Here is a 13,603-nt window from a genome sequence, read left to right as displayed (position 1 = left end):
AGTCTAGTCTATAGTCTAGTCCATAGCTTAGTCTATTGTCTAGTCTATAATCTAGTCTATAGACCAGTCTATAATCTAGTCTATAATCTAGTCAATAGTCTAGTCTATAATCTAGTCTATAGTCTAGTCTATGGTCTAGTTAGTAGTCTACACTACAGTCTAGTCTATAGTCTAGTCTATAGTCTAGTCTATAGTCTATTCTATAGTCTAGTCTATGGTCTAGTCTATAGTCTATTCTATAGTCTAGTCTATAGTTTAGTCTGTATAGTCTAGTCTATAGTCTAGCCTATAGCCTAGTCTATAGTCTAGTCTATAGTCTAGTCTATAGTCTAGTCTATAGTCTAGTCCATAGTCTAGTATATAGTCTAGTCTATAGTCTAGTCTATAGTGTAGTCTATAGTCTAGTCTATAGTCTAGTCTATAGTCTAGTCTATAGTCTAGTCTATAGTCGAGTCTATAGTCTAGTCTATAGTCTAGTCTATAGTCTAGTCTATAGTCTAGTCTATAGTCTAGTCTATAGTCTAGCCTATAGTCTAGTCTATAGTCTAGTCTATAGTCTAGTCTATAGTCTAGTCTATAGTCTAGTCTATAGTCTAGTCTATAGTCTAGTCTATAGTCTAGTCTATAGTCTAGTCTATAGTCTAGTCTATAGTCTAGTCTATAGTCTAGTCTAGTCTAGTCTAGTCTATAGTCTAGTCTTTAGTCTAGTCTATAGTCTATTCTATAGTTTAGCCTATAGTGTAGTCTATAGTCTAGTCTATAGTCTAGTCTATAGTCTAGTCTATAGTCTAGTCTATAGTCTAGTCTATAGTCTAGTCTATAGTCAAGTCTATAGTCTATAGTCTATGTTTGATCTTGACAAATCGGTAGTATTCAATATGAAATACTCTTGTCTATATTTCAGTCTGAAATCTTGACTATAGTTTAGTCTACATATAATCTTGTAGTCGTTACTGCAACTTTAGTTGAGTCTTTGTTTTTGACTATGGCATTATCAATGTTCTTGACTATGGTGTAGTCTATTGTCTTGACTATAGTCCAGTTTGCAGTCTTGACTTTAGTTTATAGTATAATATTCTGATTTAAGTTACGATTTCATCTTGGTTCTTAAATAAAGTAAACTTCAGTCAATTAATATAAAATTTTTCAACAAAATACCCTAAAATCGGTTGATATATTAAATTTTCCCCCACTTACTTTTCCGCTATCAACATTAAAATTTTATTCATCAGTTCATTGGCCACTGTCTCATTAAGGGTATTCAAGCGAGCCGCTAAGAATTCACCAAATTTCGTATAGAGTATTTCTCTAGCGGTTGGTTTAGGAAACAAATTTTGCACTTGCTGGGAACGATGCGTAGGATGGGGAGGATTATTATTATTACCTACGCCGGCCAAAGTTTCCTTATTTAAACTCTGCAGTGAGGTGGCAATCGAGAGTCGATCATCCAACATATCAACATCATCATCAGGATCATCATCCAAATCGGAACAGTCTCGTTCATCTATGACTAGATTTTGGGTAGAGGAATTAAGATTTTTGGAATTTAGTAAAAGTTTAGCGGAGGCGTCCTTGGAACGGCTGGCTAAAGATTGGTGAGTATCTTTGATTTTACCATTCGAATTGGTGTCCAACGAAATGGTGTCTTCAAGAGAATCGGGTTCATCTTTTATGTAAATAGAGGGTGACGATGAACAAGAGCGTATGGTTAGAGATCGGGCTCTTGAGAGGGGCCGTGAGGGTAATTGTTGGGTTGGAAACGCATTACCGGATGCATTTAGTTTTTGTAAAGCTGCCAAAGTACTGGGTGTTAGATTGAGTAAAACATCAGGTTGTAGCTGCGAGCTGGCTATGGTGGTCAAGGTGGTTAAGGGTAAACTACTGGGGGGATTTATGGAGGGCGGTAATAAAGGTGTTGTATTGCCATTTTGGATGCTAGTTGTAGGGGTAACTGTTACCGTCTGTGTTATGGGTAGTAGAGGAGCCGCCGCTGCTGTAGTAATGGGAGGTGTGGTTGATTGATTTTGTGGATTATTGGGGTCATTGGGAGCAAAATACTGATATTCATCTATGCCGGTAGAAGTGTTATTATTAGTGGTATTCAAATTAGGCGGCATAACATCATTAGATTTGGCCCGTTCACGAGATCTGTAACAAATTTTTAAAAATTAATAAAATATTTGTTTAACTGAACTTTTTGTGTTTTAAATAAAAACTTACTTTCTTTCCCGTATCACCTCCTTGAGAAAAGCCATTTCATCATAATACTCCCATTTGGATTTAAATCTGGTGCCCAGCATTTTTTCATGATTCAATTCACGTCTAAATATTTCTCTCAACGAGGTAAAAGTTCTTTGAACTCTTTCTCCATTAACACTAAAGATGCGACCCAATTCATTCCATTTCAAGGCCTTTTTCTTGTCAGATCGTTTGTAGTGCGGCAAACGACAATCCCATAGAATTGGGTTCAATTTAACCAATTCAATTAAACGTCTTTTTTCTATTTGATGGCGTGTAAAAGCCATGGCGCTCTTAACAATTTCTTAACTTATTACTCTTTTTGTTTATTAACTGTTTTGTTTTTCATTAACTCTTATTTTCTTCTATTGACACTGAGTGTTTTGGTCTAAAACCTACTCAATGCTCTTTATCTCTCTTAACTTGTTTTTCGTAACAACACCAATGGCTCTTTAATGTGTTTGTGCATCTACACTTGAGTTAAAAAAGAGTGTTAACTGTTTTTGCTGCCAAGTTTTTTTCCAGTATGTATGGGTATGTATTTGCTGTAGACGTTAACACTACCATACCAACTGTTTTTGCTTTTTTGTTAGTAGTTGTTGTTATTTCTCATTATTCAATATGGCGCATGTCCGTTTCCGTTTGTTGGCTGTTTATGTGTATTTTATCTGCAGGTATACAAACACAATTGAGATGCTTTTTGTTAAATGGATGCTGTTAAAGGTGGTAAGGGTATTAATTTGCAAATTTTGTTAGTATACTTTAGATAAATTTCATTGAAATTATGATAATTAAAATAATTGGAATTATTGAAGAATAATTAAATACCTAACAACATAATGAGATTATTAAGTAATAAAAAAATTAAATATACTATTATTAAATAACAACCCGTTTGGAAATTTTAAAAGTTTTTTCACAAAGTTGAGTGGAACTATAGTCGGTCATTCCCGACTATATAACACCCTAGACTTACTAGAAAAATATGGTCAATTATGGACGACCGTATGTCACAAATTTAAAAGAAAAACAGTAAAAAACTGCAGACTGTCATGACCGACTATATAACACCCTACACTTGCTAGAAGCATATTGTCAGTTATTTACCATTTCTCAACGAATTCAACACCTTAAAGTATACCAATCAACTTAGAATCGTTTTCTGAGTCGATTAAGCCATGCCCGTCCATCTGTCTGGCTGGCTGTTTATATAAAGTTTGTACGCAAGCTACAGATTCCTATTTTCAGTATGACTGGCTGAAATTTAGCACATAGGTTTCTTTTGGTCCAAGGACCGATCCTATTGAAAATGCTTAAAATCGGTCCATTATTATACCCAACACCACCATAGTGGAGAGTGTATTATGCGTTAGTGCTGATGTTTGTAACACACAAAAATATTGGTCCTACACCCAAAAGTATACCAATCGGCTCAGAGTCGATTTGCAAAGTCCTTCTGTCCGTCCATCTGTCTGTCTGTCTATGTGTCCATGTAAACCTTGTTCATCCGCCACAGGTCGTAATTTTCAAGATAATTTGATGAAATTTGTCACATTTGGTCCAAGCTCGAACCCTATTGGAAGTTGTCAAAATAACAGAACCTCCCCAAAAGGGCTTTTGAGCACATAGTTATGTTAAACACACTTGTATCTCGATAAAAGGCGGCTTAATTAAGCTTTATACAAGCCTTAATGATTTTGCCAAAGTTCATAAAGATCGGGTCTAATTTCACCTATATAAGTCCCAAATAAGTCCCCTTCAGAAAATGACTTCAATGTCCAAAATTCACTTATAAACAACATCGCATTGGAATTCAGCACAAATAAATATTATATAAATATAATTTTTTTTCGGGATCGGTCCATATTTACCCCTAGCCACCCATATAATGTCATTTTTAGAAAATTTGTTTTTCGTCCTTAAATTTCATCCTTAAATATATTGGAAACAAGGTAATATTCAAGATACATAAATGCTTTACTTATAACTGGTGTAGGGTATCATAAGGCCGGCTACGCACGACTATACTTTCTTACTTGTCTTTTTTATTACAAACAGTATTGAATCTCATAACAAAATCGATACTAAATCGAATTGAAAAACAATTTAATTGAGTTTTAAAAGCGGTCCTTTATCGGGCCTTCAGTCATTAATTGACTTGACTCTACCGTTAAGCGATTTGTAGAATAATTTCGGAGGATGTTAATATATGGGTCTTAAGATCAAATATTAGATTCATTCACCTAAAACTTAGTGAGTAAATTTGGAGAAAACTCATTTTCTGAGAGAGAAGGTCCAACCTATCCGAATGTTCACTACTTCTACTTTACACATATGACTTTTGAATAATCTTAGTTTAGAAATTCGGAGTGTACAGTTGTATGAAAGTTATACGAAAAATGAACCGATTTTAACGAAAATATTATGGAATTTTAAAGTAAAATTGCGATCTGTAGTTGGATTACAAGTTTTAGAATTAACGGACAGACAATGCTGCATTGACTCAGAAAGTAATTCGGACATGACCGAGCATATGATAGCCAAAACTAGTTATCCTACTGTTTATAAAGAAATTAACGATTATAAAGATTATTAACTATTTTCTGAGTAGGACTTTGTATAGGGGCTAAGATCAAATGAGATCCGGTCATTACGAAAATCGTCTGTATGATTTGAACTTATATAAAACGTAGTTAAGGGCCCGGCGCTTAGAAATAATGGACCGATATCAATCTAAATACTCAAAATTATCTTCAATATCCGATGAACAACTCACAAAATGATTCTGAGGCAGCTGGAAAAGAATTGGTATCAGTACTGCTCTACACATATGTGATTCGTGTGTTGAATTTTGAAAAAAAAACGCCTTTTTGCTCTTTTTGAAACGTTATAACAGCGCCAAGACAACTTTATTTATAAAATGTTGTATACCATCTGAAAGTCTACTCTGTAATCTTTTAAATTACAACTTAACATCCGTCATATCTTAATTTTTTCGAGATGTATTCACCTAAAGCCTGAAAATTCATGGTTATAGTATATTGTATTTTTAACCTACACTATGCTTTATAAATATTGTTTGTAAAGAGCAAAAATATTGGATCCACACATATCTGAGGATGTTCCAATCGATTCTAAATCACTTTTTGAGTCGATTTAACAATGTCAGTCCATCCGTCCGATTTCAACGGATGATATCTCAACAACTACAGACAATTTATAAAAAATGTTTAAAATATTTTTTAAAATTTATATGTATGAAATGTTAATGTGTGCTGGTCATCGGACCTTAATTGACTCTACCTCCCATATAAGGTCCATTTCACAAAGTAATTTTAACTCTCATAATTAGTTTAATAAGATCACTATAGCGACGAAATACGTCATAAACAAGTTTCATATTTGTTTTTAATTTTATCAGAATCGGTCCATAATTGGCCCTATCGCCCCATATAAGGTCCCTTTTAGAAAATGACTTTAACGATCATTACTAGCTTAAAAATAATTTTAATTGAAATCAAAATCTCTACTAAATTTTATGAGTATCAGTCCTTAATTCCAATTCAATCGCCCCATATAAGGTCCACCTCCCTCCGAATATGACTTAAACAAGTTTATTGGAACAAAAATCACATTACCAAATGATAGGTCCATAATTGGCCCTATTCCCCATATAAGAACCCCTTCAGAAAATTACTTTCACGCTCATAACTATCTCAAAAACAGCCGTATAGTTACGAAATTACACAGTTAAGAGCAACAGATTCCCACAGGATTTGGCTCTAATACTTCGCTAGACTACGATCTCGCATTTTCCGAAAATTTCTGTTTCCGATTTGCAATCTGATGATTATGTATATCCATTCTATACAAAAATAAAACACACGGTCAGTCCGACAATAAAAAAACACCTATTTCGTAGGGGACCTAATACACTTCGATTATAACTAGTACCGGAACTGATTTCCCGATTATATAGAACAACTGTGATGTTTAAGAAAAGAGTCCACGGCATTTTGTGACTAGTTCACTGAACTAATTTAAATGATTGGTGATTTGGATGTAGGGTTTTTCTTAGTCTAGCTAGTATGTACTAATAAGTTTTATTAAAAATTGCAGAAAATTTTAATAATTTAATTAAATTTAAAAGAAAAATGTTTAAACAAATTCACTAGTTTTTAACTATAATTAATTTTCCATTTTTAAATAGCAAATATTAACACAAAATTTATTAATAGTTCAACTGCCACAAAGGAATGTCTTTGTGTATGTACATTTTGTTTATTATTTTTTTTTTTCTCACTTTTTATTTTTGCAAACAAATTCTTACCAAATTTATCTTTCAGAACAATTTCTTTTTATCTGTGTTATGTAGATTTTTGTCTGCCGAACAAACACTTTACTTTACGAGATCACAATTAAGACTTCCACAAATATTCAGTCACAACAAAAAACACTCAAATACAAAACACACCAAAAAAAAAAATAGCAATAACACTTTGCTACCAACAACTGTAGTTGTTGTAGTCGTGTGTATAGATTATTGTTGGATATGTAGTAGCAGCAGCAGCAGCAGCCACCAACAACAACAACAGCAATGAGTGGCAGCATCAACAATGAAAGCAAAAACAACTCAACACAATTTATACAGTTTTCTTTGCTGTGTTGTTGATGTAAATTAAACAATCTTTGGACACACTGAATAATAATGAACCAAATAGCAACAACAACAACAACTATAAAAACACTGACTAGCGACCACAACATACCAATACACATATGCGATTAAATAAAAGTAAACAAAACAAAACAGTAAATAGGCTGACAGGCAGAAAGCCAGACAGACATACAGGCTGGCAGGCAGGCAGGCAGAGACCAGCATCAGCATGCAACAAAACTTGAGTATCTGTGTGCATGAATACGAGTATGAGTAATTGTAAGAGTATGAGTTTATTATGTACCACAATGAATCAAAACAATAAATTTAACAAGAGATACACTAAGGGTAATGACAACAACAACTGCAGCAACAAACTAAAATTAACAGCAACACTTAATAAAATAATAACAACCAAAAAGAGAGTACGTGTAAATTAAAACTACAAAGAGTGTTTGTGGCAAATTTGTTTTTTTTTGTATTAAGAGAGAGCTTGAGATAGTTTTTAAAAAGTGTAACAAGTATGAGTGGGAAATAATTTTGTTTATGAATAAATTTTACTGGAAAAAAAGTAATGTTAAACAGCAAATTATCAAACAATAATACTATGGGGCAGACGTGTGTATGAAAATTATTTTATTAATAAATATAACAATATGTATGTACGTAATAAGAACTAAAGGAAAAAGAATCTTCTCATAATAATGAACACAATTTTGCTTATGAACTTTATAATATGAAGATACACATACAAACGTATGTAAGCACCTATCAGACATGGGAAACTAAAATATTGAATTAGTATTAACTTTGCCAAAAAGTGCTAGCACTTTGTTGCTATTGGAAGGGCGAAACTAACTAACTAACTAACCGAACGAACAACGAACGAACGAACGAACGAACGAACGAACGAACGAAAGAACGAACGAACGAACGAACGAACGAACGAACGACAACGAACGAACGAACGAACGAACGAAACGAACGAACGAACGAACGAAACGAACGAACGAACGAACGAACGAACGAACGAACGAAACGAACGAACGAAACGAACGAACGAACGAAACGACGAACGAACGAAACGAACGAACGAACGAACGAAAGAACGAACGAAACAACGAACGAACGAACGAACGAACGAACGAACGAACGAAACGAACGAACGAACGAAAACGAACGAACGAACGAACGAACGAACGAACGAACGAACGAAAAGAACGAACGAACGACGAACGAACGAACGAACGAACGAACGAACGAACGAACGAACGAACGAACGAACGAAACGAACGAACGAAACGAACGAACGAACGAACGAACGAACGAAACGAACGAAGAACGAACGAACGAACGAACGAACGAACGAACGAACTAACGAACGAAACGAACGAACGAACGAACGAACGAACGAACGAACGAACGAACGAACGAACGAACGAACGAAAACGAACGAACGAACGAACGAAACGAACGAACGAACGAAGAACGAACGAACGAACGAAACGACGAAACAACGAACGAACGAACGAACGAACGAAGAACGAACGAAAACGAACGAAAAGAACGAACGAACGAACGAACGAACGAACGAACGAACGAAACGAACGAACGAACGAACGAACGAACGAACGAACGAACGAACGAACGAACGAAGAACGAACGAACGAACGAACGAACGAACGAACGAACGAACGAACGAACGAAACGAACGAACGAACGAACGAACGAACGAACGAACGAACGAAAACGAAACGAACGAACGAACGAACGAACGAACGAACGAACGAACGAACGAACGACGAACGAACGAACGAACAAGAACGAACGAACGAACGAAAGAACGAACGAACGAAACGAACGAAAACGAAACGAACGAACGAACTAACGAACGAACGAACGAACGAACGAACGAACGAACGAACGAACGAACGAACGAACGAACGAAGAACGAACGAACGAACGAACGAACGAACGAACTAACGAACGAACGAAACGAACGAACGAACGAACGAAACGAACGAACGAAACGAACGAACGAACGAACGAACGAACTAACGAACAAACGAACGAAACGAAGCTAACGAACGAACGAACGAACGAAACGAAACGAACGAACGAACGGACGAACGAACGAACGAACAACGAACGAACTAACGAACGAACGAACGAACGAACGAAAACGAACGAAACGAACGAACGAACGAACGAACGAACGAACTAACGAACGAACGAACGAACGAACAACGAACGAACGAACGAACGAACTAACGAACGAACGAACGAAACGAACGAACGAACTAAACGAACTAACTAAACTAAAACTAACTAACTAACGAACGAAATAACGAACTAACTAACTAACGAACTAACTAACTAACTAACTAACTAACTAACTAACTAACAACTAACTAACTAACTAACGAACTAACTAACTAACTACTAACTAACTAACTAACTAACTAACTAAACTAACTAACTGACAATGACTAATCTAAGTCTTTGGACTACATTCAGGATTAATCTCTAAACAAGTCTATAAACTGTTAATACGTACAGTGAGACTTAGAAAAAAAACAATTTTCCAGCCCTGCACATAGCTATACATTCAGTAAAGAATAGAAGAAATTATATGATATTGGTTGTGATTTCATAGTTGCCAGATTTAAGTAATTTGTCAACGATATAGTCTGCCAAAGTTTAGCTATTTACGATTTATAATAAAACCTGAGATCTCCAAAAATGTAGTAAACAGTCGCTATAAAATTAATTTTAAACTTAAAATCTAAAAAGTAAGCAAATTACAAATTTTACATTGAATCTTGTATTTCACAAAATTTTTATTTTCCAATGTTTAGAATTGTTAAGTCTTGAACGGTTTTTTCGTTTACAAAGTAGTACTTAAGTTCACCAATACATGTTGCCCTTACTACTAAACAACCAATCACAACGCTACAACAACATCAATGGAATTTTACTAGGCTTTAAAAGTAGGATCCATGAAAAAGTGAGAAGTACGTAGTAGGGATCGTCTATTATTGTCAAAAGTCTCATGACGATAGGTTGCATTTAAAATTAACATTTTAAGGTATAATTAAAACAAAAGTTTCAAGTATTATATATCAATGGATAGGTAATTTTATCTAGTTTATAGCATAAAACTTGTTTGAAAAAGTATATTTAATTCCTTATACTATGCCACCATATTTTTGTGTTTTTTTTTTCATAAAATTTCTATAATTTCTCCATCTTGCAACCTATTTCAATTCATTTGTGTTTAGTTTGAGTGGTTGGTTAGTCACACGCTTTGTTTATATTTTCCTTTGGTGGGTCGGTCAATTGGTTGATTCTCATTGTTTTGGTGGAATCTGCATTAAATGAATGAATAATTAGATGGACGGATGGATGGATGTTTAAAATACACAGATTGGCTGCTGTAGTTGTTGTTGATGATGCTGCTGCTGCTACCGCTATTAAACTGTTGCTGTTGTTAAATTGTATATACTCATGTGCTTATTGTTGTTGTTATTGTATTGTTATTACTGCTGATATGATGAACTCACTCACAATCAGTTGTTGTTTAAAAATTTATTTCATTTTGTTTTTCTTTTTTTTTTGCTGCTTTATTAACAACAATAAAATTCAATTTATTTCAATTAACCAAACAACCAACAGCAGCAGTAGCAGCTACAGCAGCAACCAACAATTTTGTGTATAAGTATTCAACAGTTAGAAATTCACTCATTTATTTTATTTGACTCATTTGACTCAATCACTCACTAGATTTGTGTATATGAACTTAAATGTATAATATGTACATTTTGTAGATATCTACAGAACATTACAAAAACAATTTTGTTAGAAATTTTTAAAGTTATATGGTCAAATGTTAACAACTTTTTAAGTTTCCAAAAAAGGTTGAAGCAATGATATGGACATGATATGGACTAATCCATGGACTAGTATATGGACTAGTCTATGGACTAGTATATGGACTAGTATATGGACTAGTATATTGGCTAGTATATGGACTAGTCTTTTGACAAGACTATGGACTAGTCTATTGACTAAAGTACGGAGTAGTCTACTGATTGTTTTTTGGACTAATCTATTGATTTCACTACGGACTGGTATATTAACAACACTATGGACTATTGACTAGTCTATTGACTAGCTTACTGACTAGTATATGGACTAGTATATGGACTTGAATATTAACTAGTATATGGAATAGTCTATTGACCAGTATATGGTGTACTCTAATGACTTGCTTTTGGAAAATCCTATTGACTAGACTATGGACTATTCTACTGTCTAGTATAAGGACTAGTCTATTGACTAGACTAAGGACTAGTCTATTGGTTAGACTATGAACTTGTCTATTGACTAGTCTACTGTATAGCATAGGGACTAGTCTATTGACTAGACTATGGACTAGTCTATTGAATAGACTATGGACTAGTCTATTGATTATACTATGGACTTGTCTATTGACTACGCTATGGACTTGTCAACTGTCTAGTATATGGACTAGATTTTTGGTTAGATTATGGATTAATACATTGTCTGATCTATAGATTAATGACTTCAATATGGACTAGTCTATTGACAAGACTATGGACTTGTCTATTGACTAGACTATATACTAGTCTATTGACTAGTATATGGACCAGTCTATTTTCTGGAATATGGACTAGTCTATTGACTACTATATGGACTAGTTTATTGACTAGGCTTTTGACTAGACTATGGACTAGTCTATTGACTACTATATGGACTAGTTTATTGACTAGGCTTTTGACTAGACTATGGACTAGTCTATTGACTAGACTATAGACTAGTATATTGGCTAGACTATGGACTAGTTTATTGACTAGACTATGAACTTGTCTATTGACTAGTCTAGCTAATAGACTATGGACTACTCTATTGTCTAGACCATGGACTACTCTATTGTCTAGACCATGGACTAGTCTATTGACTAGACTACGGACAAGTCCATTGACTAGACTATGGAATAGACTATGGACTAGTCTATTGACTAGACAATGGACTAGTATATTGGCTAGACTATGGACTAGTATATTAGCTACTATTTCATGTAAGGACTAGCCACTAAATAGTATATGGACTAGTCTATTGACCAGTATATAGACTAGTTTATTGATTAATATATGGACTAGTCTATTGACTAGTATATGGACTAGTCTATTGATTAGACTATGGACTTTACTATTAACTGGACTATGGACAAGTCTACTATTTAGTCCTTATAGTATATGGACTAGTTTATTGACTAGTATATGGACCACTCTATTGACTATCATAACCTATTTGACTGGTCATCGATCAAGTAGAAGGACCAGTTTTTTCACTAGACTATGGACTAGTCTGTTGATTAAACTATGGACTTGACTATTAACTAGACTATGAACTAGTCTACTGTCTAGTATATGGACTACACTTTAGGTTATATTATATATTAATACATTGTCTGTTCTATGGACTACTGAAAAAACTATGGAATAGTGTATTGACTAGTATATAGGCAAGTCTATTGATAGATATATGACTAGTATATGGCATAATCTATAGACTATTCTATTGACTAGTCGTGAAGTAGTCTACATACTAGACTATTGACAGGTCCAAGTACTACTATATTGTTTTGTCTATGATGTAATATCTGGATTTTGCTGTGGACTAGTCTATTGACTGCACTATGGACCACTCTACTGTCTGATCTATAAATGAATCTAGTGACTGATCTATGGAGTAATCCATTAAGTATTATTTGGTTAAGTCTATGGAACAATCTATGAAAAATTCTATAGATTAATCCTGGAATCAATATATGGACTTATCTATAGACTAGCCTAAGAACTAATCATTGGCCTTCGTCCTTTGTTTAGATAATGTTTTTATCTATTAACTGGTCTAGTTACATGACTGTGTTTTTGCATTTTTCCAGACCCAGCAAAAGGAACTAAACTAATATACACATTTGTTGGGTATTCTAAACATTTTGGTAATTGAGTAAATTGTAAAGAAAAATTTCCACAAAATTTCCAAAAAACCCGCATTTTTTAAAGCATATTTAAAAAATTTTAATTTAATTTAAGAAAATCTTGTACTAAACAAAATAATATCACCAAAAATGACATAAATACACAGTCAAACTCATATACAAGATACTTACACATTTATGTACTCACAATCACACTCACTTAACAATTTAACAAATTTATTTAAATTTCTTTGTCTCGTTAATTGTATTTGTTAGTTTTTTTTTATTTATTTTTAACACCAATTTCTAAACTCTAACAAAATCCATCAAACTAAACTCTAACACAAACTTATTCCGTGGTATGCGTTCTTTCGTTTTGTTAGTTCGCTATTGTTTTTTGCGTTATAAATTTTTGCAGTTGGTTGTTGTTGTACTATTTGCATTCAACGGATGCTGTTTATTTATTGTTATTTTGTTTTTATTATTTTGTATCTTTTATTCGTATTGTTGTTGCTTTTGTTTGTTATCTATGTATCTGTAAGTATATGTGTGTATCTATGTGTTTTTGTTAAATATTCACTCATATTTGGTCTCTCTTTTTAACGCACTCTCTCGTTATTAATCTCTTGTTTTGATTTTACTCCCATTGTTAAAACAATATTTACTGCTCTTAAATTGTTTAAATATTAAAATTGTTTATA

General features: G+C 33.8%; 1 protein-coding gene across 2 annotated transcripts; it reads right to left on the bottom strand.

The window, feature by feature from the left end:
• Positions 1 to 771: 771 nt before the first annotated feature.
• Positions 772 to 13,276, bottom strand: LOC119615565. Of its 2 annotated transcripts, none has more exons than XM_037971579.1 (3): positions 13,095 to 13,276; positions 2,221 to 2,906; positions 772 to 2,148 (listed from the first exon to the last, which is right to left on the bottom strand). In XM_037971579.1, exons 2-3 carry the CDS (start codon positions 2,523 to 2,525, stop codon positions 1,194 to 1,196), a joined length of 1,260 nt encoding a protein of 419 aa, XP_037827507.1. In that variant the 5' UTR covers positions 2,526 to 2,906; positions 13,095 to 13,276; the 3' UTR covers positions 772 to 1,193. The 2 variants fall into 2 exon arrangements, with proteins under 2 accessions (XP_037827507.1, XP_037827506.1); XM_037971578.1 differs by lacking the exon at positions 13,095 to 13,276 and adding an exon at positions 6,569 to 6,652.
• Between the last annotated feature and the right edge of the window lie 327 nt (positions 13,277 to 13,603).

This window comes from Lucilia sericata, unplaced genomic scaffold (genome assembly GCF_015586225.1).
Source record: "Lucilia sericata isolate MDLA Ls3-8-SP2 unplaced genomic scaffold, ASM1558622v1 Contig005889F_arrow, whole genome shotgun sequence".
Lineage (NCBI taxonomy): Eukaryota > Metazoa > Arthropoda > Insecta > Diptera > Calliphoridae > Lucilia > Lucilia sericata.
Note: the sequence above shows the minus strand (reverse complement) of the source record. Positions and strands in the feature narration are given on the sequence as shown.